Source organism: Procambarus clarkii, chromosome 61 (assembly GCF_040958095.1).
Source record: "Procambarus clarkii isolate CNS0578487 chromosome 61, FALCON_Pclarkii_2.0, whole genome shotgun sequence".
In the NCBI taxonomy this organism is placed as follows: domain Eukaryota; kingdom Metazoa; phylum Arthropoda; class Malacostraca; order Decapoda; family Cambaridae; genus Procambarus; species Procambarus clarkii.
Genome location: NC_091210.1, coordinates 16511664 through 16537448, shown reverse-complemented (window position 1 = coordinate 16537448; position 25785 = coordinate 16511664). Strand labels below are relative to the sequence as shown.

General features: G+C 41.4%; 7 protein-coding genes across 7 annotated transcripts; 4 read left to right on the top strand and 3 right to left on the bottom strand.

The window, feature by feature from the left end:
* Positions 1 to 1293: 1293 nt before the first annotated feature.
* Positions 1294 to 2849, bottom strand: LOC123774222 (cuticle protein 7-like). Its single transcript, XM_045768369.2, has 3 exons — positions 2799 to 2849; positions 1896 to 2024; positions 1294 to 1668 (listed from the first exon to the last, which is right to left on the bottom strand). The coding sequence occupies exons 1-3, from the start codon at positions 2847 to 2849 to the stop codon at positions 1294 to 1296; spliced, it is 555 nt and encodes a 184-aa protein (XP_045624325.2).
* Positions 2850 to 5201: 2352 nt separating this feature from the next.
* On the bottom strand, positions 5202 to 6316 carry LOC123774347 (pro-resilin-like). The gene is made up of 3 exons (XM_045768518.2): positions 6277 to 6316; positions 5854 to 5970; positions 5202 to 5536 (listed from the first exon to the last, which is right to left on the bottom strand). The coding sequence occupies exons 1-3, from the start codon at positions 6286 to 6288 to the stop codon at positions 5252 to 5254; spliced, it is 414 nt and encodes a 137-aa protein (XP_045624474.2). The 5' UTR covers positions 6289 to 6316; the 3' UTR covers positions 5202 to 5251.
* Positions 6317 to 7983: 1667 nt separating this feature from the next.
* LOC138354101 (pro-resilin-like) lies at positions 7984 to 8823 on the top strand. Its single transcript, XM_069307931.1, has 3 exons — positions 7984 to 8026; positions 8208 to 8330; positions 8548 to 8823. Exons 1-3 carry the CDS (start codon positions 8015 to 8017, stop codon positions 8821 to 8823), a joined length of 411 nt encoding a protein of 136 aa, XP_069164032.1. The 5' UTR covers positions 7984 to 8014.
* A 3104-nt stretch (positions 8824 to 11927) lies between these two features.
* LOC138354097 (pro-resilin-like) lies at positions 11928 to 12818 on the top strand. Its single transcript, XM_069307923.1, has 3 exons — positions 11928 to 11970; positions 12152 to 12274; positions 12492 to 12818. The coding sequence occupies exons 1-3, from the start codon at positions 11959 to 11961 to the stop codon at positions 12783 to 12785; spliced, it is 429 nt and encodes a 142-aa protein (XP_069164024.1). The 5' UTR covers positions 11928 to 11958; the 3' UTR covers positions 12786 to 12818.
* A 3076-nt stretch (positions 12819 to 15894) lies between these two features.
* LOC123774343 (pro-resilin-like) lies at positions 15895 to 16741 on the top strand. Its single transcript, XM_045768514.2, has 3 exons — positions 15895 to 15937; positions 16120 to 16242; positions 16460 to 16741. The coding sequence occupies exons 1-3, from the start codon at positions 15926 to 15928 to the stop codon at positions 16733 to 16735; spliced, it is 411 nt and encodes a 136-aa protein (XP_045624470.2). The 5' UTR covers positions 15895 to 15925; the 3' UTR covers positions 16736 to 16741.
* Positions 16742 to 21088: 4347 nt separating this feature from the next.
* LOC123774349 (pro-resilin-like) lies at positions 21089 to 22279 on the bottom strand. The gene is made up of 3 exons (XM_069307926.1): positions 22254 to 22279; positions 21579 to 21677; positions 21089 to 21400 (listed from the first exon to the last, which is right to left on the bottom strand). The coding sequence occupies exons 1-3, from the start codon at positions 22263 to 22265 to the stop codon at positions 21089 to 21091; spliced, it is 423 nt and encodes a 140-aa protein (XP_069164027.1). The 5' UTR covers positions 22266 to 22279.
* A 1541-nt stretch (positions 22280 to 23820) lies between these two features.
* Positions 23821 to 24761, top strand: LOC123774345 (pro-resilin-like). Its single transcript, XM_045768516.1, has 3 exons — positions 23821 to 23929; positions 24100 to 24198; positions 24428 to 24761. Exons 1-3 carry the CDS (start codon positions 23918 to 23920, stop codon positions 24737 to 24739), a joined length of 423 nt encoding a protein of 140 aa, XP_045624472.1. The 5' UTR covers positions 23821 to 23917; the 3' UTR covers positions 24740 to 24761.
* The last annotated feature ends 1024 nt before the right edge of the window (positions 24762 to 25785 follow it).

Here is a 25785-nt window from a genome sequence, read left to right as displayed (position 1 = left end):
AATGAATGCACCAAGGGAGAACAGCCGCTGCTTTAACGAGCCTTGCCTGAGGGTAGGTTGGAGTGCCTGTCCGCAGACCAACCTCATTCGAGAACGTTGCCTCATAACATACAGATTGCTTCTCATTGGCTAAAACAGGTCACATGACATGAGTGAGGGGATGACGACACAATTGGCTTCAGACGTCTTTCAAGCACCATTTTATCTACCCAGAAAATGTTGTTCAATAATATAAATGAAAGCAACCCGATTTCATTGTGAAAATTACTATTTCACAGTTTAAATAAACTATACCTTTGAGGTAGCGGGTGTGTATGACTCTCAGACAGTTGAAGACGCGTTTCTCAATCTTTGTATCCTTGAAATAATTCCGGGTCGTATTTTAGATAAACATACACATAGATTTCATTGCCAACTAGAAGGAGACGATTTGTGTCTCTGCTTTTGATGCTGGTTAAATGAGAAAATTAAATACAAAAAAAAGGCTGGAAAAGTACATTTACATATTATTAGAATTATCCTATTTATCACTATTTCTTGTGGAACCTCCCTATAGTTATCTTGGAGATCCGTGGAACATTTACATATTATTAGAATTATGTTATTTATCACTATTTCTTGTGGAACCCGCCTATAGTTACCTTGGAGATCCGTGGAACATTTACATATTATTAGAATTATCCTATTTATCACTATTTCTTGTGAAACCCGCCTATAGTTACCTTGGAGATCCGTGGAACTTCCAGTTGACAGTAAAATAACAATATTTGTTTACAACTTGCAGCAGTATTCATCAGCTAATTTGTCAGAAGCCAAACATTAGGAGCCTCTACATCTTTCTTCATTATAACTCTCCTCAGTTACACCCAGAGATCACACTAACGTGATGCATCAAATGAACAAATATGAACGTGACAAATGAATGTGTCCGATTCCTCGTCACGGCCCTTGTGGATTTGCTCCGTCCTCAAATCGATGTTCTTGTGAAACAAAACTCCTCACTAATATTTTAGTCTTATCAGTGTAACAAAAAAAATGAAGCAGATGAAGCACTCGCTGAAGAGGGGAAGAAATGTAGACAAATGTGAAGCGACAAGAAGAAGTAAATAATACAATCCTAGAGCATAGAGTTGGGCCGCTCTATACAGCTTTCATTGTCGCATTACTGAAGTTGCAGATTTTGTATCATCAAATTAAGGTTAGTTCAAATTAATTAGATTTTATACGCAATTTATTTGATAAATATATTTGCATTCGGATATAAATATATGCAAATCATGGTATCGTATTAATTCATGCATAAGCTGGGGTGGGCGTATAGCTGTCAGGCTTGTAGCTGGGAGCGGCCTTGTAGCTGGGGTCAGGCTTGTAGCTGGGGTCAGGCTTGTAGCTGGGAGCGGCCTTGTAGCTGGGGTCAGGCTTGTAGCTGGGGTCAGGCTTGTAGCTGGGAGCGGGGATGGGCTGATACTTGGCCTCGCCCTCGTAGCTTATTTCAGGTACGAAGCCGGAGTCGCCGTTGACGACGTAAGTCACCTTTTGCACACGACCGTCGGGAAGCTGGACGTAATACGTTCCCTGGGTGTCGTGGCCGTCGCGAGACTCTTCATGGCCGAAGTCGTTGCCGGAGTCGTCCTTGACAGCGAACTGGGAGCTGTACCTAGCAGGAAACTAGAGACAAATGGTCGTCACTGTTCCACATGTATCATAGACTTCGCAAACTGTTGGATACTTGATAAAAGTAAGATCATAAAATAACTTATTAATAAGATAATTGCTTTTTTTAAGACTTTGTTAGGTTAGCTTCTACTGTTATAGACTTTCATGTAAAAATAAAAATCAAGCAGTTATGTAATTCACTCTATTGACGTCTAACTACTGTGGAAGACATATATTACATCCGGATAAGCAGGAACAGCATATGATGGTCTAGGGTAGGCAGGGGTATTGTTGGGTGGTGAAGGGTGCCCTGAGGGTGATTCAGGGCGGGCGAGGGAGGCAGCCATAAGGGCAGCCAACACCAGAACCTACAGATCAACCCATCAAAAAAAATAAATAAATGCAGAATACATTAAAATATAAATTCATGTTTAAAAAGAAGCAGTTTTTTCTGTTATTTGACGTACTAAAACAAAATAGACTATTTATATATGTATCATTCCGTCACACACATTGGATCTGCCAATATATAAGACATTTGAAAGCAAGACTGTCTATATTCACCTTAGCAGTCATGGTAAGTTTGAGGTGAAAACAACTGGCAGTTACTGGAGCAGATCAGAGCCTTTTATATCATCAACCCCGCCCAGAGTCAAATGACGAGGCGGGATCTTGACATTGCAAAATATTTATAGAAATGCATTTGATGTTGTGTAAGCTATCTTGTAAAATTATTTGGTGTATAGAAGTGATTATATATATATATATATATATATATATATATATATATATATATATATATATATATATATATATATATATATTTGTGAGGTTTACAGGCCCTCAGGGTTCCCCCTAGAACTCTGATTACATCTTGACACATACACGATCACCAACAGTAAACACCTTCACTATTGACGATGATTTCTGCACACTATCTTTACTACCTCATACATGCAGTCTTCACTTCAACATATATGCAATCTTTACTACATCATTCACGTGATCTTTTCCGCATCATATACATTACTACAGCATATAAATGATCTTTACTATATCTTACACATTAGTTTTACTATAAGTAATCTTCCCTTCATGCAGTATTCACAACACACAATCTACACATCGAGGACTTTCAATACCGGTGCATGCTTTCCTGAGGTCTCCTCAGAGCCCGTGTTCCACGAGATCATAGCGTCCCCTCGAGGGTCTAAACACTATGGTTCTTTCAGAATACCACTTGTCTCGTACATGGAGGGCCGCGCATGGTTCGTTGCTATTACACGGAACCTGCCGACAGATTGCAACTTAAGCTTGTGCCGTCACTGGATGGTTTAGCGCACGGAATTGAGGAATTTAATACCCTTGTCCACTAGGTTGATTTGTCACTCCGTTCAAAATTCAATCTCCTAACTAACACGAAACGTACGAACCCAAGCAACTCACCTAATGCAGGCGATGAGTCACAATAACGTGGCTAAAGTATGTTGACCAGACCACACACTAGAAGGTGAAGGGACGACGACATTTCGGTCCGTCCTGGACCATTCTCAAGTCGATCATTCTCACAATCGACTTGAGAATGGTCCAGGACGGACCGAAACGTCGTCGTCCTTTCACCTTCTAGTGTGTGGTCTGGTCAACAACCCATCTAACCTATTGAGTACGATACATAGAAAGCGTAGATATTTGTGAACCTCTGATTTTCATAGTAGGTTGCATTTAATACGTTGGTTTCCGTAAACGCGATCTATTAGTTGAGAGGACCGGTTATTATGTCAGCTAGCACTAATAAACCTTGGATATCTTACGATGATATTCTCAAGAACAGGAGAATGGATATAATAATTGCATATCTCTACCTATTAGCAGTAGTGTAATGACGAAAATCAATGTTATAGAGCTGGCGAATATTACCTAATTTAATTTAAGAGCTTACATGTTTTTTTGGGTGGATATAAGAAAATATTACTGGATACTACAGTAGGCCTATTGACCCATAGAATGCAGCTCTTATTGACCCGTACAATCCAGCTCCTATTGATCCAAATAGGGCATCATTTTTATCCTGGTTGATCATTTTAAATCGTTTTCGTTGAAACAGTGGTAGGGTCAACAGAAGATCCCAATGCACTGGTTTACCGACGACTCCTGCATTGTAGGGTTCAGTTCCTGGAGTCCACACTCAACCAGGTTATCTGGCAACCGTCAGGTCGTCGATCAGAACTACCTCCATTTGTCTCAGGTCGTTCCAAATCCCAGGAACGGCTCTAAGGTCACTCAGTTGGCCTTTCCAGCCCGCCCTCCTGTTAGACTGGTAGTCTATCACATCTTGAAGTCCTACTTCCCGCGGTTTAGGCAGTCCCGAATGCTCCTCGAGCAGTTGCTCGGCGTTTTCACTGCCTTCGACCCTGATTTCTACCAGCTGGCGTCCATCTCCACGGGCTAGACTGCTACTTGCTGGAGAGACAAATGACGCGTCCTTTCCCAACGAGCGCTAGGAGCGCAGTGACTCCACGTCTCCCGTCGTGAGTCTCCCGCTCACGACGCGGGCAGTGAAGTTATGCCATGTGACGGCAGATCTAGTTGCTAGCGCAACGGCTAATAACAAATACATAAGCTAGCTGCAACTATGGAGATTTTTGCTCTATTTTTCATGCAAAAACATTTGAATCTGGGTACATTTACTGACGGTGTAGCTCGCATGTGATCTGATACATCTAGTCGATTTCTCCACTTTGATTTCAGGATCAATAATGCAGGTAATTCTGTTTCACAAAGATAAGCAGTGATAAAGCATTCATTGCCCTCATCGCCAAGCTGGGTGAGCTGTAAGCTGCTTGGTTAGCGGCCTCGTCTCTATCCGTATTGATAACTGCGATAACTAATTATAATCTAACAACTTTTTTTTAGCATTGTTCAGAGATCGATTTCCATACTGATATTATTTTGGTTCTATGCCCCCCCAACGGCATGGTAATCCCGGTTAAGACCCACCTGAACTAAAGCCTCTTAGTGTAGCAAAGACCCACCTGAACTAAAGCCTCTTAGTGTAGCAAAGACCGTGGACCAGTCTCGCAGTGAATAATGAAACAGTGTACTAAGACCACACACACCAGTTGAAGTGCTGTTCAAGACGCTGCTTAAAAAGGTATTTTTTCAGATGTCGAAATGGACCTGTATGTTACCGATAAACTAGATAGGAAATAGAGAACAAGACTTAAATTTCAGACCAATGTTATTGAGAGGTAGGAAGCCCTCTACTCCAGACTGATGTTGTTACTAGGTAGAAAGGCCTCTACTTCATACCGATGTTCTCGAGAGGTGAGAAGACCTCTACTTCAGACCAGGTGGAACCTATATATCATGATAGTCGTTCTGCATTTGTTTTCCTATATTTTTAGGGATAATATACTATGAATAAGAACTTTGGATAACTTTGTGGGATTCCTGTAATTTCTCCATTTAGCTCTTTATTAGAAAACAACAATAAAAGGAAATTAATATTATTGTTTAGATCATTAGCATTTATTAATACAAAATTTTAAATAAATATGATTGGAATTTAACAAATGAGGTGCACTATTACAACAAGTTATGCATAGGCTGGGGCTGGCTTGTAGGCTGGAGCGGGCTTGTAGGCTGGAGCGGGCTTGTAACTGGGCTGGTAGGCTGGGTACTGGGCCTCTCCCTGGTATTCAACTTGGGCCACGTAGCCGGAGTCGCCGTTGACGACGTAAGTCACCTTCTGCAGGCGGCCGTCGGGAAGCTGGACGTAATAAGAGCCCTTGGTGTCGTAATCGTTGCGAGACTCCTGGTGACCGAAGTCGTTGCCGGAGCCATCACTCACAGCGTACTGGGAGTCGTAACGGGGAGGAGTCTGTGGACGGATGATTAACAATGTTACATTGACATTACCGCACATGATATACACACCCTGCATTTTATGCTGTCTTTTTATCAAGTTGCCTTAATGTATAACAATTTTCCTAAATATTACATTTAACACTACTTAAAATATGTAATAATTAGGATAATTAATCTGTCAATAAAGGATAATTATTTGTTAATACATGATAACTGACACATATGTTCATTGAATATTTTATCATCAGTTGTTTTATATTAAAATATATGTTAAACAAGGTTATTGACGTTATTAAATCTCGAGAAAATAATGTGAAATCCATAGCTTACGTCTGGATAAGCTGGAGCACCGTAGGATGGTCTGCGGTATGCTGGAGGTGGCCCGTATGTTGGGGGAGGTTCAGGGCGGGCGAGGGTGGCAGCCACAATGGCAGCCAACACAAGAACCTACAGGGCCAGGCATCAACACTTATTAAGAACCTACAGGGCCAGGCATCAACACTTATTAAGAACCTACAGGGCCAGGCATCAACACTTATTAAGAACCTACAAGCCCAGTCATCAACACTTATTAAGAGCTTACAGGGCCAATCATCAACACTTATTAAGAACCTACAGGCCCAGACATCAACACTTATAACACTAAAATAAACCGTACATTCATATATCATTTCATATTACAAATAGGTTATAATTAACTTCATTTCCCCTCATTTTGCTATTATCACAGCAAAAATAAATGAAAATCTTCACCTTTGTTGTCATGTTAGCAGTGAACTGTGAAGGTAAGTGATTGAGGGCCAGACAGTCAAGTGCCTTTTATACCAGCAGACTCTGCTCAGGGTCACGTGACGAGGCGAGTTTTGGATGACATTGTATGAGAAACGAAAGTCGATGAAGTGAATTATTTGATAGAAGTAGTGTAATGTCTAGAATTAGTGAGAGGTAAAGGTATCTTCGTGAGAAGTGTTATCAGTAGTTAAATTAGCACGTGAGACTGTGTGTGTGTGTGTGTGTGTGTTCACCTAGTTGGTCTTGCGGGGGTTGAGATTTGGCTCTTTGGTCCCGCCTCTCAACCATCAATCTACTGGTGCACAGATTCCTGAGCTTCTCGAGCTTTATCACATCTACATTTGAAACTGTGTATGGAGTCAGCCTCCACCACATTATTGCCTAGTGCATTCCATTTTATAACTACTCTGACACTGAAAAAGTTCTTTCTAATATCTCTGTGGCTCATTTGGGTACTCAGATTCCACATGTGTCCCCTTGTTCGTGTACCATCCGTGGTAAATAATCCATCCTTGTCCTGTGTTTATGTGTGTGTGTGTGTGTTTGTGTGTTTATTTATTATTTTCTATTTGTATTTGCAGAATCTGTGCCTGCAGAAAAGAGGGGGGAGGGAATTGTCAGGGAAAGCGCCAAGTCATTACAACTATTTATATATAGCACTTGGAAGGGGGGTCAGAATAAGGATTTGGGATGGGACGGGGGAAAGGAATGGTGCCCAACCACTTCAACGGTCGGGGATTGAACGCTGACCTGCATGCAATGAGAGTCTGCAGAAACGAGCTATTACGTCTTGGACACCGCCTTTCTAATTAATCTATTTTTCCTCTATTATATCTACTACATATATCTTTCTACCATACACATTCCCAGGAAGCATCCCGTAGCAGCTGTCTAACTTCAGGTACCTATTTACTGCTAGGTGAACAGTTGCATCAGGGTGAAAGAAACTTTGCCCATTTGAAAAAATGGGCAAAGTTTCTTTCACTCTGATGCATCTGGTCACCAAGCAATAAATAGGTACCTGGGAGTTAGACAGCTGCTACATGCTGCTTCCTGGTAGTGTAAGTGTCTGTTAGAGAGATTTATATGTAGGTATAATGGAGAAAAAACGGTCGGGAATCAGGACATTGGACAACCAACGGTTAAAATGGCGGGGTCCAAGAGCTAACAGTTCGATCGTGCAGATGCCACTAGTAAATAAAAAAAACACGCTTACAACTCCCATTAGCACAATTAGGTGAGTACATACAGTCCCACACACACACACACAGGCGGTTGAGAGGCGGGACCAAAGAGCCAGAGCTCAACCCCCACAAGCACAACTAGGTGAGTACACACGCACACATATTGTATGTGTGGCATGTGTCTTTTTTTTAATAATGTTACATTTTTGAGTGTGTAAGAGAAATATATCAAGTTGACATAATAGAAGAAAAAAATTGGTTAGAAAGGTGGGGACCAAGAGCTAACAGCTCGATTCTGCAGGCACAAATAGTAAATACACACACACAGCTGCCGATTTTTGCCACAGATGTTTATAAGCCAATTATCTTTGTGACCATGTGAGCAAATGTCATCCCCTTTTATTTTAGTGTAGAGTGGAGAACTTTTACGTCACGTGACCTTGAGAGAAACTGCTGTATAAAAGGCTCTGGTCTGCCTGGGAAGCCATCAGTCGCCTTCACATTTCTCTACCAACATGACTGCCAAGGTGGGGATCTCCCTTCTTGTTTACAAGTGTTTCTTGTAATATGACATAATTCAAGAGTATCAGAACTGCGAATATTATATATTATCTTTGCAGTGTGCAATACGTCATTTAATAGCAGAACTCATTGGTATAATGTTTTAATTCCATGTCATATAATAAGTGTTGATGCCTGGTTCTGTAGGTTCTAGTGATGGCTGCCCTTGTGGCTGTCACCCTCGCCCGCCCTGAACCTCCCCCAGTGTACGGTCCACCCCCATCATACACTCCCCCAAAACCTGCCTACGGTGCTCCAGCTTATCCTGATGTAAGACTTAATATATATATGATATACAGTATTTAGAACTAAATAATATGATCATATATTGACATTATTCTTCTGTAATATATATTTTGTTACTGTCGTCTGAAAGTTTGATAAGTAGATATAGTGTCCTAGTGGGTGAAATTGTTGGAGCTTGTGATGAGGAACCATTAAGGTGAAGTTTTATGAATTTGTTATAGTGTAAACAATTCCCCCACAGACTCCTCCTCAGTACAACTCACAGTACGCCGTAAGAGACGACTACTCAGGCAACGACTTCGGTCACCAAGAGTCTCGCGACGGCTACGACACCAAGGGTACTTATTACGTCCAGCTTCCAGACGGTCGCCAGCAGAAGGTGACTTACGGAGTGAGCGGCGACTCCGGCTACGTACCTGTAGTGAGCTACGAGGGCGAGGCCAAGTACCCCGCCTACCAGCCCGCCCCCGCCTACAAGCCCGCTCCCAGCTACACGCCCGCCCCAGCTTATGCATAATTTAACCTGACAAATATATGCTCTTTAGTTTAATTCCGATTGTAAATACTTTTAAATATGATTAAAGAAAATTTGATGAATTAGATAATAATTGTATTTCTTTAAAAATTTGGTGACACACACACATTAAGCGATTTAGTGGAAGCAGTTTAATGTAGATGATGCAGCAACATATTGTGTCGAAGACTTATAATGTATAGACAAATTTTGTCTAATAAGAATATTTCCTGATTTGTTCGCAGACACCTAAACAATGTGTGATAAATGCCACTCGTAATCACCTAAATCCGATAACATTCCTGTTTTGAACAAAAATAATTGTTACACCAAATGGTCAGAAAATAATCTACTATCTTAGTTTCTCGAGACCAAAAATCCAAAGCAGCATTTTAAAGGAGCATTGACCACCTTGAGACCCAGTCAACGCCTAACAAACACAAACGGATAATCCCAGAAAGAGACGCCAACTTTTACTTGGAGTGAAGACTCAGCGGAGTGAGGGTGCTGACATATGGCTGGAACTCCAAGTAAAAGTTTGTCTCACTTCTTGATATTTGCTCCTTGCCTCCTCCAGCAAGGTGGAGACTGGTTCCTTAGTGTCGGGGTTTTCCTTTTTTCAGGAATACTGTTCTGCATTCTTGGTTTTGGGAAGTCAATGTAGTTTATGCATTGTCTGACCTTTTGTTACAGTGTCTTGCGAGTCGTTCTCTATCGGGACGGTGATTAAATATGAATTTTGTATTTGAAAAGAAATTCCTGTAACTTTTTGGTGTTATTTCTAAAGATAGTCTATATTTTCAATGAGATTTTATCTTTTTGTCATCGTGTATTGTCCCTGAAGTTTTCTCACCCACGTCCAAGGTAAATTTTATTGCATTTGCTATAGCGTAATTTCAATTATAAAATTTTATGATTAACTCTGAAATGTTCCCTGGCCTGCCTGGAACATTCTGCAATCCTCATCGAAAATAAATTCGTTTAGTACACTTTCCTACTCTGCTTATAATTTCCTCTCTATGTAAACATATTCTCACATAATTACTCTCGGCCGTCATTTGATTTTGTTTCAATATGTTAAGATAAATATGCTTCCAGAGAGAGTCTCTTTTGTAATATGTAGTCGGGTTAATTATGACAGTCTAAGATGCAGTCTTACTGTATCCTGGACTGCCATAAACTCAACTCCTACTTTATTTTCTTCTTGGATAACTGACATTTTATAGTAAACTCTAGTAGAGTCTTAAGGCACGGCTTTACTCTGATAGGCAATGTTGTTATTTTGTAATGAAAGTTGTTCTTTCTCTTCCCCTTTCCCTCCGTTCCATCCCAAATCTTTATCCTGACGCCTTTCAAGTGCTATATAGTCGTAATGGCTTGGCGCTTTCTCTTGGCAGTTCCTCCACCTATCCTGCTCCTAAAGTTTCATCCTAATTAGTCTCTGTTTTACCTGGATGAGGTTCAGGGCGTTCTTGTACCCCCCAAGACCGGCCCAGAGGCCAGGCTTGACTTGTGATAACTTGGTCCAACAGGCTGTTGTGTGGAGCGGCCCCCAGGCCCACATATCCACTACAGACCGGTTGGTCCGGCACTTCTTGAAGACTTCCACTTTTGTTCCGAGAATATTTCTTATACATGCTTGAGGGATATTGACAACCGTGGGTCTCTGCTGTTCTTTGATTGTGCATATGGCACCTCTACTCTGAATCTAATCTGCATTTTCTTTCATATCGTTCACTCCAGTATCTTGAAATTTTACTGTGCAAGTTTGCGACCTGGCCCTCCAGTATTTTCAATGTATATATCATTTGATAACCCTTTCATTACATTTCTAAAAAATATATTTTGAGAGTTTTGAAACGATCCCAATAGTTTAGGTGATTAATCGTGTTATGAATGTCGTATATGTTCTCTGAATTCCCTCAGTTCCAGCAGCCTCTTCTATTCTGAGGGGGGAAGTGGGTATCGAGCAGAATTTAAGACGGGACAGCACCAGTGATATGAAACATACACACACACTATTCACCTAGTTGTGTTTGCGGGAGTTGAGCTTTGCTCTTAACAGCCGTGTGTGTGTGTGTGTGTGTGTGTGTGTGTGTGTGTGTGTGTTTGTGTGTGTGTGTGTGTGTGTGTGTGTGTGTGTGTGTGTGTGTGTGTGTGTGTGTGTATGTATTTATTATTTAATATTTGTATTTACGATATGTGGCTGCAGAATCGAGCTATTAGGTCTTGAACACCGCCTTTCTAACCAACCTATTTTTTCCCTATAATATCTACTACATATATTTCTAACACACACATCTATAGGAAGCAGCACGTTGCAGCTGTCTACCTCCCAGGTACCTATTTACTACTAGGTGTACAGATGCATCAGGGCGAAAGAAATTCTGCCCATTTGAAAAATGTGCAAAGTTTCTTTCACTCTAATGCATCTGTTCACCAAACAGTAAATAGGTACCTGGGAGTTAGACAGCTGCTACATGCTGCTTCCTGGGAATGTAAGTGTCTGTTAGAGAGATTTATATGTAGATATAATGGAGAAAAAACTGTCGGGAGTCAGGACATTGGACAACCAACGGTTAAAATGGCGGGGTCCAAGAGCTAACAGTTCGATCGTGCAGATGCCACTAGTAAATAAAAAAAACACGCTTACAACTCCCATTAGCACAATTAGGTGAGTACATACAGCCCCACACACAGCCACACACACAGGCGGTTGAGAGGCGGGACCAAAGAGCCAGAGCTCAACCCCCGCAAGCACCACTAGGTGAGTACACACGCACATATTGTATGTGTGGCATGTGTGTTTTTATTAGTAATGTTACATTTTTGCGTGTCTATGAGAAATATATCAAGTAGACATAATAGAAGAGAAAAATTGGTTAGAAAGGTGGGGACCAAGAGCTAACAGCTCGATTCTGCAGGCACAAATAGTAAATACACACACACAGCTGCCGATTTTTGCCACAGATTTTTATAAGCCAATTATCTTTCTGACCATGTGAGCAAATGTCATCCCCATTTATTTTAGTGTAGAGTGGAAAACTTTTACGTCACGTGACCTTGAGAGAAACTGCTGTATAAAAGGCTCTGGTCTGCCTGGGAAGCCATCAGTCGCCTTCACATTTCTCTACCAACATGACTGCCAAGGTGGGGATCTCCCTTCTTGTTTACAAGTGTTTCTTGTAATATGACATAATTCAAGAGTATCAGAACTTCGAACATTATATATTATCTTTGCAGTGTGCAATACGTCATTTAATAGCAGAACTCATTGGTATAATGTTTTAATTCCATGTCATATAATAAGTGTTGATGCCTGGTACTGTAGGTTCTAGTGATGGCTGCCCTTGTGGCTGTCACCCTCGCCCGCCCTGAACCTCCCCCAGTGTACGGTCCACCCCCATCATACACTCCCCCAAAACCTGTCTACGGTGCTCCAGCTTATCCTGATGTAAGACTTAATATATATATGATATACAGTATTTAGAACTAAATAATATGATCATATATTGACATTGTTCTTCTGTAATATATATTTTGTTACTGTCGTCTGAAAGTTTGATAAGTAGATATAGTGTCCTAGTAGGTGAAATTGTTGGAGCTTGTGATGAGCAACCATTAAGGTGAAGTTTTATGAATTTGTTATAGTGTAAACAATTCCCCCACAGACTCCTCCTCAGTACAACTCACAGTACGCCGTAAGAGACGACTACTCCGGCAACGACTTCGGTCACCAAGAGTCTCGCGACGGCTACGACACCAAGGGTACTTATTACGTCCAGCTTCCCGACGGTCGCCAGCAGAAGGTGACTTACGGAGTGAGCGGCGACTCCGGCTACGTACCTGTAGTGAGCTACGAGGGCGAGGCCAAGTACCCTGCCTACCAGCCCGCCCCCGCCTACAAGCCCGCCCCCGCCTACAAGCCCGCTCCCAGCTACACGCCCGCCCCAGCTTATGCATAATTTAACCTGACAAATATATGCTCTTTATTTTAATTCCGATTGTAAATACTTTTAAATATGATTAAATAAAATTTGATGAATTAGATAATAATTGTATTTCTTTAAAAATTTGGTGACACACACACATTAAGCGATTTAGTGGAAGCAGTTTAATGTAGATGATGCAGCAACATATTGTGTCGAAGACTTATAATGTATAGACAAATTTTGTCTAATAAGAATTTTTCCTGATTTGTTCGCAGACACCTAAACAATGTGTGATAAATGCCACTCGTAATCACCTAAATCCGATAACATTCCTGTTTCGGACCAAAATAATTGTTACACCAAATGGTCAGAAAATAATCTACTATCCTAGTTTCTCGAGACCAAAAATCCAAAGCAGCATTTTAAAGGAGCATTGACCACCTTGAGACCCAGTCAACGCCTAACAAACACAAACGGATAATCCCAGAAAGAGACGCCAACTTTTACTTGGAGTGAAGACTCAGCCGAGTGAGGGTGCTGACATCTGGCTGGAACTCCAAGTAAAAGTTTATCTCACTTCCTGATATTTGCTCCTTGCCTCCTCCAGCAAGGTGGAGACTGGTTCCTTAGTGTCGGGATTTTCCTTTTTTCAGGGATACTGTTCTGCATTCTTGGTTTTGGGAAATCAATGTAGTTTATGCATTGTCTGACCTTCCGTTACAGCGTCTTGCAAGTCGTTCTCTATCGGGACGGTGATTAAATATGAATTTTGTATTTGAAAAGAAATTCCTGTAACTTTTTGGTGTTATTTCTAAAGATAGTCTATATTTTCAATGAGATTTTATCTTTTTGTCATCGTGTATTGTCCCTGAAGTTTTCTCACCCCCGTCCAAGGTAAATTTTGTTGCATTTGCTATAGCGTAATTTCAATTATATAATTTTCTGATTAACTCTGAAATGTTCCCTGGCCTGCCTGGAACATTCTGCAATCCTCATCGAAAATAAATTCGTTTAGTACACTTTCCTACTCTGCTTATAATTTCCTCTCTATGTAAACATATTCTCACATAATTACTCTCGGCCGTCATTTGATTTTGTTTCAATATGTTAAGATAAATATGCTTCCAGAGAGAGTCTCTTTTGTAATATGTAGTCGGGTTAATTATGACAGTCTAAGATGCAGTCTTACTGCATCCTGGACTGCCATAAACTCAACTCCTACTTTATTTTCTTCTTGGATAACTGACATTTTATAGTAAACTCTAGTAGAGTCTTAAGGCACGGCTTTACTCTGATTGGCAATGTTGTTACCTTGTAATGAAAGTTGTTCTTTCTCTTCCCCTTTCCCTCCGTTCCATCCCAAATCTTTATCCTGACGCCTTTCAAGTGCTATATAGTCGTAATGGCTTGGCGCTTTCTCCTGGCAGTTCCTCCACCTATCCTGCTCCTAAAGTTTCATCCTAATTAGTCTCTGTTTTACCTGGATGAGGTTCAGGGCGTTCTTGTACCCCCCAAGACCGGCCCAGGGGCCAGGCTTGACTTGTGATAACTTGGTCCAACAGGCTGTTGTGTGGAGCGGCCCGCAGGCCCACATATCCACTACAGACCGTTTGGTCTGTAGTGGATATGTGCACTTCTTGAAGACTTCCACTTTTGTTCCGAGGATATTTCTTATACATGCTTGAGGGATATTGACAACCGTGGGTCTCTGCTGTTCTTTGATTGTGCATATGGCACCTCTACTCTTCTCTGAGTCTAATCTGCATTTTCTTTCATATCGTTCACTCCAGTATCTTGAAATTTTACTGTGCAAGTTTGCGACCTAGCCCTCCAGTATTTTCAATGTATATATTATTTGATAACCCTTTCATTACATTTCTAAAAAATATATTTTGAGAGTTTTGAAGCGATCTCAATAGTTTAGGTGATTAATCGTGTTATGCATGTCGTATATGTTCTCTGAATTCCCTCTGTTCCAGCAGCCTCTTCTATTCTGAGGGGGGAAGTGGGTATCGAGCAGAATTTAAGACGGGACAGCACCAATGATATGAAACATACACACACACTATTCACCTAGTTGCGTTTGCGGGAGTTGAGCTTTGCTCTTTACAGCTGTGTGTGTGTGTTTGTGTGTGTGTGTGTGTGTGTGTGTGTGTGTGTGTGTGTGTGTGTGTGTGTGTGTGTGTGTGTGTGTGTGTGTTTATGTATTTATTATTTAATATTTGTATTTACGATATGTGGCTGCAGAATCGAGCTATTAGCTCTTGAACACCGCCTTTCTTACCAACCTATTTTTCCCCTATAATATCTACTACATATATTTCTAACACACACATCTATAGGAAGCAGCACGTTGCAGCTGTCTACCTCCCAGGTACCTATTTACTACTAGGTGTACAGATGCATCAGGGCGAAAGAAATTCTGCCCATTTGAAAAATGTGCAAAGTTTCTTTCACTCTAATGCATCTGTTCACCAAACAGTAAATAGGTACCTGGGAGTTAGACAGCTGCTACATGCTGCTTCCTGGGAATGTAAGTGTCTGTTAGAGAGATTTATATGTAGATATAATGGAGAAAAAACGGTCGGGAGTCAGGACATTGGACAACCAACGGTTAAAATGGCGGGGTCCAAGAGCTAACAGTTCGATCGTGCAGATGCCACTAGTAAATAAAAAAAACACGCTTACAACTCCCATTAGCACAATTAGGTGAGTACATACAGCCCCACACACACACACACACACAGGCGGTTGAGAGGCGGGACCAAAGAACCAGAGCTCAACCCCCGCAAGCACAACTAGGTGAGTACACACGCACATATTGTATGTGTGGCATGTGTGTTTTTATTAGTAATGTTACATTTTTGCATGTCTATGAGAAATATATCAAGTAGACATAATAGAAGAAAAAAATTGGCTAGAAAGGTGGGGACCAAGAGCTAACAGCTCGATTCTGCAGGCACAAATAGTAAATACACACACACAGCTGCCGATTTTTGCCACAGATTTTTATAAGCCAATTATCTTTCTGACCATGTGAGCAAATGTCATCCCCTTTTATTTTAGTGTAGAGTGGAGAACTTTTACGTCACGTGACCTTGAGAGAAACTGCTGTATAAAAGGCTCTGGTCTGCCTGGGAAGCCATCAGTCGCCTTCACATTTCTCTACCAACATGACTGCCAAGGTGGGGATCTCCCTTCTTGTTTACAAGTGTTTCTTGTAATATGACATAAAATCAAGAGTATCAGAACTGCGAATATTATATATTATCTTTGTAGTGTGCAATACGTCATTTAATAGCAGAACTCATTAGTATTATGTTTTAATTCCATGTCATATAATAAGTGTTGATGCCTGGTTCTGTAGGTTCTAGTGATGGCTGCCCTTGTGGCTGTCACCCTCGCCCGCCCTGAACCTCCCCCAGTGTACGGTCCACCCCCATCATACACTCCCCCAAAACCTGTCTACGGTGCTCCATCTTATCCTGATGTAAGACTTAATATATATATGATATACAGTATTTAGAACTAAATAATATGATCATATAATGACATTATTCTTCTGTAATACATATTTTGTTATTATCGTCTGAAAGTTTGATAAGTAGATATAGTGTCCTAGTAGGTGAAATTGTTGGAGTTTGTGATGAGGAACCATTAAGGTGAAGTTTAATGAATTTGTTATAGTGTAAACAATTCCCCCACAGACTCCTCCTCAGTACAACTCACAGTACGCCGTAAGAGACGACTACTCCGGCAACGACTTCGGTCACCAAGAGTCTCGCGACGGCTACGACACCAAGGGTACTTATTACGTCCAGCTTCCCGACGGTCGCCAGCAGAAGGTGACTTACGGAGTGAGCGGCGACTCCGGCTACGTACCTGTAGTGAGCTACGAGGGCGAGGCCAAGTACCCTGCCTACCAGCCCGCCCCCGCCTACAAGCCCGCTCCCAGTTACACGCCCGCCCCAGCTTATGCATAATTTGACCTGACAAATATATGCTCTTTAATTTAATTCCGATTGTAAATATTTTTAAATTTGATTAAATAAAATTTGATGAATTAGATAATAATTGTATTTCTTTATTAATTTGGTGACACACACATTAAGCGATTTAGTGGAAGCAGTTTAATGTAGATGATGCAGCAACATATTGTATCGAAGACATAATGTATAGACAAATTTTGTCTAATAAGAATTTTTCCTGATTTGTTCGCAGACACCTAAACAATGTGTGATAAATGTCTCACGTAATCACCTAAATCCGATAACATTCCTATTTTGGACAAAAATAATTGTTAGAGCAAATGTCAGAAAATAATCTACTATCCTAGTTTCTCGAGACCTAAAATCCAAAGCAGCATTTTAAAGGAGCATTGACCACCTTGAGACCCAGTCAACGCCTAACAAACACAAACGGATAATCCCAGAAAGAGACGCCAACTTTTACTTGGAGTGAAGACTCAGCCGAGTGAGGGTGCTGACATCTGGCTGGAACTCCAAGTAAAAGTTTATCTCACTTCCTGATATTTGCTCCTTGCCTCCTCCAGCAAGGTGGAGACTGGTTCCTTAGTGTCGGGGTTTTCCTTTTTTCAGGAATACTGTTCTGCATTCTTGGTTTTGGGAAATCAATGTAGTTTATGCATTGTCTGACCTTTTGTTACAGTGTCTTGCGAGTCGTTCTCTATCGGGACGGTGATTAAATATGAATTTTGTATTTGAAAAGAAATTCCTGTAACTTTTTGGTGTTGTTACGGCCCTCTAGGGTCGCAACTGGGTTCTTTCTCTGATGTTAATAGAGTTGGGTATCCGGCCCCAAGTTAGTAGTGGTTTTCAAGGGGTGTGTTCCGTAACGCAAGTAAATTAAAGGGGAAGGGAGACAAAGGCAAAAACTTAAATATATAATTATCACCATCACCATAAATAATATATAAATTATCACACGGGGGAGGTATAAACACTATTATGTACAATATGGTCTTCCTCTGAAGACGCGGAGTGTTCCACGGTGCTCAACGATGCTTAGCCCTTGGTCCTCTTGTGGCCTCACGATGAATCCTTCAATTCTCTCGAGTCTACCCTGGCCACAGGCCAGCCAAATCACAGCTCCACTGGGGGCACCGTCGTGGAGGCCGTCAACCACAAATCCAGCCTGTAGCTTGCAGGTTCCAATCAGTTCCGCTGGTTAGGCCACTCCACGACCGATACTAGGGTAGCGAGCCCTAGGCAGGAGCCTCGTGTGATCCCACAGATCACTCTCCTCACCACAACACCCCAGTGGTTAGTCTTCTCCACTAGTCAGCCCCGGGTACGACAATCCCTGGTTCTGCCACTTCACAGGCAGGCTAACACAACAGTGTTCATTCGGGGGGGGGGGGGGGTGACTCACAGCTCCAGCAGCAAATGCGTGGAGGTTCTACGGCTGCCTTGGGTAGACTGATCCAACGTTCATTACAGCAGTCCCAGGTCGACTCTGTAATCAGACACGTCATCAGTACCGGTTACACTCTAGGGCACCTCATTTACAGGCTTAGACACAAACGCCCACCTATCCACTCCATAGATGGCGTTGCTGTCTAAGCGTCACCTCACCAGAGGTCAGCAGCGGCTGTGTTATGAGCTGATCAGGACGGGAAACCAGCCCTCATGGCTGGTATATCCTGTCCTCACTAGATGGCGCCGTCCATTTGGAGGGGGTTTCGGGAGCTGACCCACAGATGGCGCGGTCGTCACTGCTGGGTGCTTGGACGCTGGGCTCGGGTCCGTAACAGGAGTTATTTCTAAAGATAGTCCATATTTTCAATGAAATTTTATCTTTTTGTCATCGTGTATTGTCCCTGAAGTTTTCTCACCCCCGTCCAAGGTAAATTTTATTGCATTTGCTATAGTGTAATTATAAAATTTTCTGATTAACTCTGAAATGTTCCCTGGCCTGCCTGGAACATTCTGCAATCCTCATCCAAAATAAATTCGTTTAGTACACTTTCCTACTCTGCTTATAATTTCCTCTCTATGTAAACATATTCTCACATAATTACTCTTGGCCGTCATTTGATTTTGTTTCAATATGTTAAGATAAATATGCTTCTAGAGAGTCTCTTTTGCAATATGTAGTCGGGTTAATTATGGCAGTCTAAAATGCAGTCTTACTGCATCCTGGACTGCAATAAACTCAACTCCTACTTTATTTTCTTCTTGGATAACTGACATTTTATAGTAAACTCTAGTAGAGTCTTAAGGCACGGCTTTACTCTGATTGGCAATGTTGTTATTTTGTAATGAAAGTTGTTCTTTCTCTTCCCCTTTCCCTCCGTTCCATCCCAAATCTTTATCCTGACGCCTTTCAAGTGCTATATAGTCGTAATGGCTTGGCGCTTTCTCCTGGCAGTTCCTCCCCCTATCCTGCTCCTAAAGTTTCATCCTAATTAGTCTCTGTTTTACCTGGATGAGGTTCAGGGGGTTCTTGTACCCCCCAAGACCGGCCCAGGGGCCAGGCTTGACTTGTGATAACTTGGTCCAACAGGCTGTTGCGTGGAGCGGCCCGCAGGCCCACATATCCACTACAGACCGGTTGGTCCGGCACTTCTTGAAGACTTCCACTTTTGTTCCGAGAATATTTCTTATACATGCTTGAGGGATATTGACAACCGTGGGTCTCTGCTGTTCTTTGATTGTGCATATGGCACCTCTACTCTTCTCTAAGTCTAATCTGCATTTCCTTTCATATCGTTCACTCCAGTATCTTGAAATTTTACTGTGCAAGTTTGCGACCTGGCCCTCCAGTATTTTCAATGTATATATCATTTGATAACCCTTTCATTACATTTCTAAAAAATATATTTTGAGAGTTTTGAAACGATCTCAATAGTTTAGGTGATTAATCGTGTTATGAATGTCGTATATGTTCTCTGAATTCCCTCAGTTCCAGCAGTCTCTCCTGTACTGAGGGGGGAAGTGGGTATCGAGCAGAATTTAAGACTGGATAGCACCAGTGATATGAAACTCACACACACACACACACACACACACACACACACACACACACACACACACACACACACACACACACACACACACACACACTGTATTTACCTAGTTGCGTTTGCGGGGGTTGAGCTTTCCTTTTAACAGCCGTGTGTGTAACACCCGAGTTGAGTTTATGGCAGTCTAGGATGCAATAAGACTGCATCTTAGACTGCCATAGTTAGCCCGACTACATATTACAAAAGAGGCTTTATCTGGAAGCATATTTAATATCACCTAATGAAACAAAATCAAATGACGGCCGAGAGTAATTATGTGAGAATATGTTTAGAGAAGAAATTATAACCAGAGTAGGAAAGTGAACAGTATTAAACGAATTTACTTTGGATGAGGATTGCAGAATATTCCAGGCCGGCCAGGGAACATTTCAGAGTTAATCAGAAAATGTAATATTTGAAATTACGCTATAGCAAATGCAATAAAATTTACCTTGGACGGGGGTGAGAAAACTTCAGGGACAATACACGATGACAAAAAGATAAAATCTCATTGAAAATATAGACTATCTTTAGAAATAACACCAAAAAGTTACAGGAATTTCTTTTTAAATACAAAATTCATATTTAATCACCGTCCCGATAGAGAACGACTTGCAAGACACTGTAACGAAAGGTCAGACAATGCATAAACTACATTGATTTCCCAAAACCAAGAATGCAGAACAGTATTCCTGAAAAAAGGAAAACCCCGACACTAAGGAACCAGTCTCCACCTTGCTGGAGGAGGCAAGGAGCAAATATCAGGAAGTGAGACAAACTTTTACTTGGAGTTCCAGCCAGATGTCAGCACCCTCACTCGGCTGAGTCTTCACTACAAGTAAAAGTTGGCGTCTCTTTCTGGGATTATCCATTTGTGTTTGTTAGGCGTTGACTGGGTCTCAAGGTGGTCAATGCTCCTTTAAAATGCTGCTCAGGATTTTTGGTCTCGAGAAACTAAGATAGTAGATTATTTTCTGACCATTTGGTGTAACAATTATTTTGGTCCAAAACAGGAATGTTATCGGATTTAGGTGAATACGAGTGGCATTTATCACACATTGTTTAGGTGTCTGCGAACAAATCAGGAAAAATTCTTATTAGACAAAATTTGTCTATACATTATAAGTCTTCGAAACAATATGTTGCTGCATCATCTACGTTAAACTGCTTCCACTAAATCGCTTAATATGTGTGTGTCTTCAAATTAATAAAGAAATACAATTATTATCTAATTCATCAAATTTTATTTAATCATATTTAAAAATATTTACAATCGGAATTACACTAAAGAGCATATATTTGTCAGGTCAAATTATGCATAAGCTGGGGCGGGTGTGTAGCTGGGAGCGGGCTTGTAGGCGGGGGCGGGCTTGTAGGCTGGGGCGGGCTGGTAGGCGGGGGCGGGCTGGTAGGCGGGGTACTTGGCCTCGCCCTCGTAGCTCACTACAGGTACGTAGCCGGAGTCGCCGCTCACTCCGTAAGTCACCTTCTGCTGGCGACCGTCGGGAAGCTGGACGTAATAAGTACCCTTGGTGTCGTAGCCGTCGCGAGACTCTTGGTGACCGAAGTCGTTGCCGGAGTAGTCGTCTCTTACGGCGTACTGTGAGTTGTACTGAGGAGGAGTCTGTGGGGGAATTGTTTACACTATAATAAATGCTGTCATAAAAATTACATATAATGGATTCCTCTTAACAAGTGCTTTTAACTTCAACTCGAGCACTGTACCTAATATATGGGAAAATATGTGACTATCAAATTATTTCATTGAAATGCTGAATATAAAATGTGTGGAAAAATCTTACGTCAGGATAAGTTGGAGCACCATAGGATGGTTTGTGGTATACTGGGGGAGGTTCAGGGCGGGCGAGGGTGACAGCCACGACAGTAGCCAATACCAGAACCTACAGGGCCAGGCATCAACACTTATTAAGAATCTACAGGGCCAGGCATCAACACTTATTAAGAACCTACAGGGCCAGGCATCAACACTTATTAAGAACCTACAAGGCCAGGCATCAACACTTAGTAAGAACCTACAGGGCCAGACATCAACACTTATTAAGAACCTACAGGGCCAGACATCAACACTTATTAAGAACCTACAGGGCCAGACATCAACACTTATTAAGAACCTACAAGGCCAGGCATCAACACTTAGTAAGAACCTACAGGGCCAGGCATCAACACTTATTAAGAACCTACAGGGCCAGACATCAACACTTATTAAGAACCTACAAGGCCAGGCATCAACACTTAGTAAGAACCTACAGGGCCAGGCATCAACACTTATTAAGAACCTACAGGGCCAGACATCAACACTTACTAAGAACCTACAGGGCCAGTCATCAACACTACTCATAACATTATTATGGTATATCATATGACAATAACTATTTTCTGCTTGTAAATGATTAATTATAGTAAACAAAGGTAAAGTATAATATTCAACACTTGTAAACAAGAAGGGAGATCACCACCTTGGCAGTCATGTTGGTAGAGAAATGTGAAGGCGACTGATGGCTTCCCAGGCAGACCAGAGCCTTTTATACAGCAGTTTCTCTCAAGGTCACGTGACGTAAAAGTTCTCACTCTACACTAAAATTAGTCAGCCGGGCCATTTATTAACCATCCTATACAGTTCTCGTAGGTGGTGGCGAAAAGGTTTAAGAGAGGTTTATAATGGGTTCAGGAACTGAACCCCATATTTGATTAACCTTAGAGGGTAACAGTCTTGTTGAAGCTAGTTACATTATTTTTCACACACACACACACACACACACACACACACACACACACACACACACACACACACACACACACACACACACACACACATACCGACCGGCCGAGCGGACAGCACGCTGGACATGTGATCCAGTGGTCCCGGGTTCGATCCCGGACGCCGGCGAGAAACATTGGGAAGAGTTTCTTTCACCCTATGCCCCTGTTACCTAGCAGTAAATAGGTACCTGGGAGTTAGTCAGCTGTCACGGGCAGTTTCCTGGTGTGTGTGTGTGATGTGAAAAAAAGGTAGTAGAAGTAGATAGTTAGAAACAGTTGATTGACAGTTGAGAGGCAGGCCGAAAGTGCAGAGCTCAACCCCCGCAAGCAGAACTAGGTGAATACACACACACTACACACATGAATAAGTACATACACATTTCTGAACACCTCTAATTAAGTTATCTCTGAATTCTTCGATTTATTTCGCGTTCGATTACATAGTGATTCAAAGTATGTGAATAGTTCTGCTGACATAATATACATTTAGCTTCGACTCCGTCAGCAGATTGTGCAAACTTCCATAGGTACTAGTAACCGAGCCTACACCTAACTGTGGTAACGTTTTGAACGGACTACTAAGGTCTGCTAACCTTACTGGATGTCCATAGGTGCGCATTTCTTCCTTTATTATAAAATGATGACAGCTGGAGTAACTGGTTTGAATTTCCCTTTGTCTCAAGTCTGCTGGATATTGTTGCTGTTCCCGGTATATTGCTGCGCAAAGGCAATCCTAGATGATAATTAGTTCCATCCTTATGAGAAAATGTTCTTGCTCACTTATCAGTTCTATCATGCATTCGGAGATCAGTGTAGGATGGAATTAACATGAGACGAACTCCGACCCCATCAGTGAATTTTTTATTATATCTGTGCCTAGCTTCAGACACAAGCATGTAACAGTTATGTATTCGGAAACTGAGTGCAGTCAAAGACGATAAGGAGTCACAATTAACGTATCAATTTTCGATTCATTTCACTTATTAACTGATTTCTCTTGCAGGATCCCTGCAGTTGGCTTTGGTGCAACTGTCGAGCAATATAACATTAAACACACAGATGTATGTATTTGTTCCTAAGAGTATGTGTGATACAGCGTTGCTCGTTATTGGCGCCAAAACCAACTATGGTCAGCCAGGAAGAGAAATCAATGGAAAAGTGAAGCCACACATATGTTCTCTCCCACCAGACAAATTTTGCCACAAATGTTTCTAACACATTCTCTTCCTGAACATGTGAAAACATTTTATCTGTTATTTTAGTGGAGTCTCTACGTCACGTGACCTTGAGAGAAACTGCTGTATAAAAGGCTCTGGTCTGCCTAGGAAGCCATCAGTCGCCTTCACATTTCTCTACCAACATGACTGCCAAGGTGGGGATCTCCCTTCTTGTTTACAAGTGTTTCTTGTAATATGACATAAACCAGGAGTATCAGAACTGCGAATATTGTTTTGAAATTTTATTTAGTATAACAGCTATTAGATTAAAATTTTAAATTACAATCTAAAGTGATATAAGAAACGTTAATGACTTTTCCTGTAGGTACTGGTATTAGCTGCCGTCGTGGCTGCCACCCTCGCCCGCCCTGAGCCTCCCACAGGGTATCACAAACCATCCTATGGTGCTCCAGCTTATCCTGACGTAAGATTTGGTGTTCATTTCATATACAGTATTTTGAATACAATAATTTTATTATCATATACTATGCATCTTCTTCGTTGATATACAGTATTATTATTGTTTAGAAAGTTCAATCAGATATTAGGTTCAGTGCTTCAGTTGTTAAACTTGAAAGATGCCTGAAGAGAAGGATACATGAAATATAAGTTTTATAATAACTTTTGTTATAGTGTAAACAATTCCCCCACAGACTCCTCCTCAGTACAACTCACAGTACGCCGTAAGAGACGACTACTCCGGCAACGACTTCGGTCACCAAGAGTCTCGCGACGGCTACGACACCAAGGGTACTTATTACGTCCAGCTTCCCGACGGTCGCCAGCAGAAGGTGACTTATGGAGTGAGCGGCGACTCCGGCTACGTACCTGTAGTGAGCTACGAGGGCGAGGCCAAGTACCCCGCCTACCAGCCCGCCCCAGCCTACAAGCCCGCCTCAGCCTACAAGCCCACCCCCGCCTACAAGCCCGCTCCCAGCTACACACCCGCCCCAGCTTATGCATAATCTGACCAGACAATATATATGCTAGTTTAGTTCCAATTGTAAATATTTATTAAATTACTGGAATAAAATTTGATGAATTAGACAAGAATTTAATTCCTTAATGTGTTGGGTGACACATTAAATGATTTGCTGAAAGTAGTCTATTATATATAGATGATGCAGTGACCAACAGAAGGTATCGATTTTTTGTTTATTAACAAGCTTAAGTATACACAGCAATGTGCTGCTACCTTATTCTGTAGGAAAGATTACACAGTGTAGATAAAAAACTAGCTAAAAGTTCATCAAATATCCCAATCTCATAGGATGGTTAGATTGATTTATTAACTCTACTAGCAAAATCTGGGTACAGATTTATAGAAAAGCGATAAGGTATCGAAAGCTTTTAATATTTTTTCCAGTTTTGATTTATAATAATTTTCACCTGTTTTATTCACTCATACTTTTTATTCACACATACAGTCATTTTATTCACATATGCACTCAAAGAAGGTATAATAAAAGTCACTAATAATTACCTAAATCCGATAACAATATGTAATAGACCAAAATATGCAAATGGTCCTTAAATAACGTACAATAACCTGATTTATCTAGAGCAAGAATCCTGATCAGAATTCTTTAAAAGAAAATTGGTCACCTTGAGACCAAGTCGAAGCCTGCCAAGAAGAAACGCAAATGGGAAAATCGCAGAAAGTAATGAAAACTTTTACTTTGGGTGGAGACTCAGCCAGGTGAGGGTGCTGACATCTGTCTGGACCTGAGCTCCAAGTAAAAGTCTGCCTCACTTCCTGTAATTTGTTCGTTACCTTCTCCAGGAAGGATTAGCCTGTGTCTTTTGGGTCCCAATCTTACCTTTCAAGAAAATTGTTCTGGATTAATGGTTGTGGGAAATGAAAAGATGTTTCTATAGCGTCTGACAGTTGTTAGTGCCTTTCAGGTCCTTCCCTATTGGGAATGTGATAAATTCTGAATTATATATGACGTCAGTGACTTTCTTGGTGTTAATTCTACATAAAGACAGTTTCTATGTTTTAAATCATACA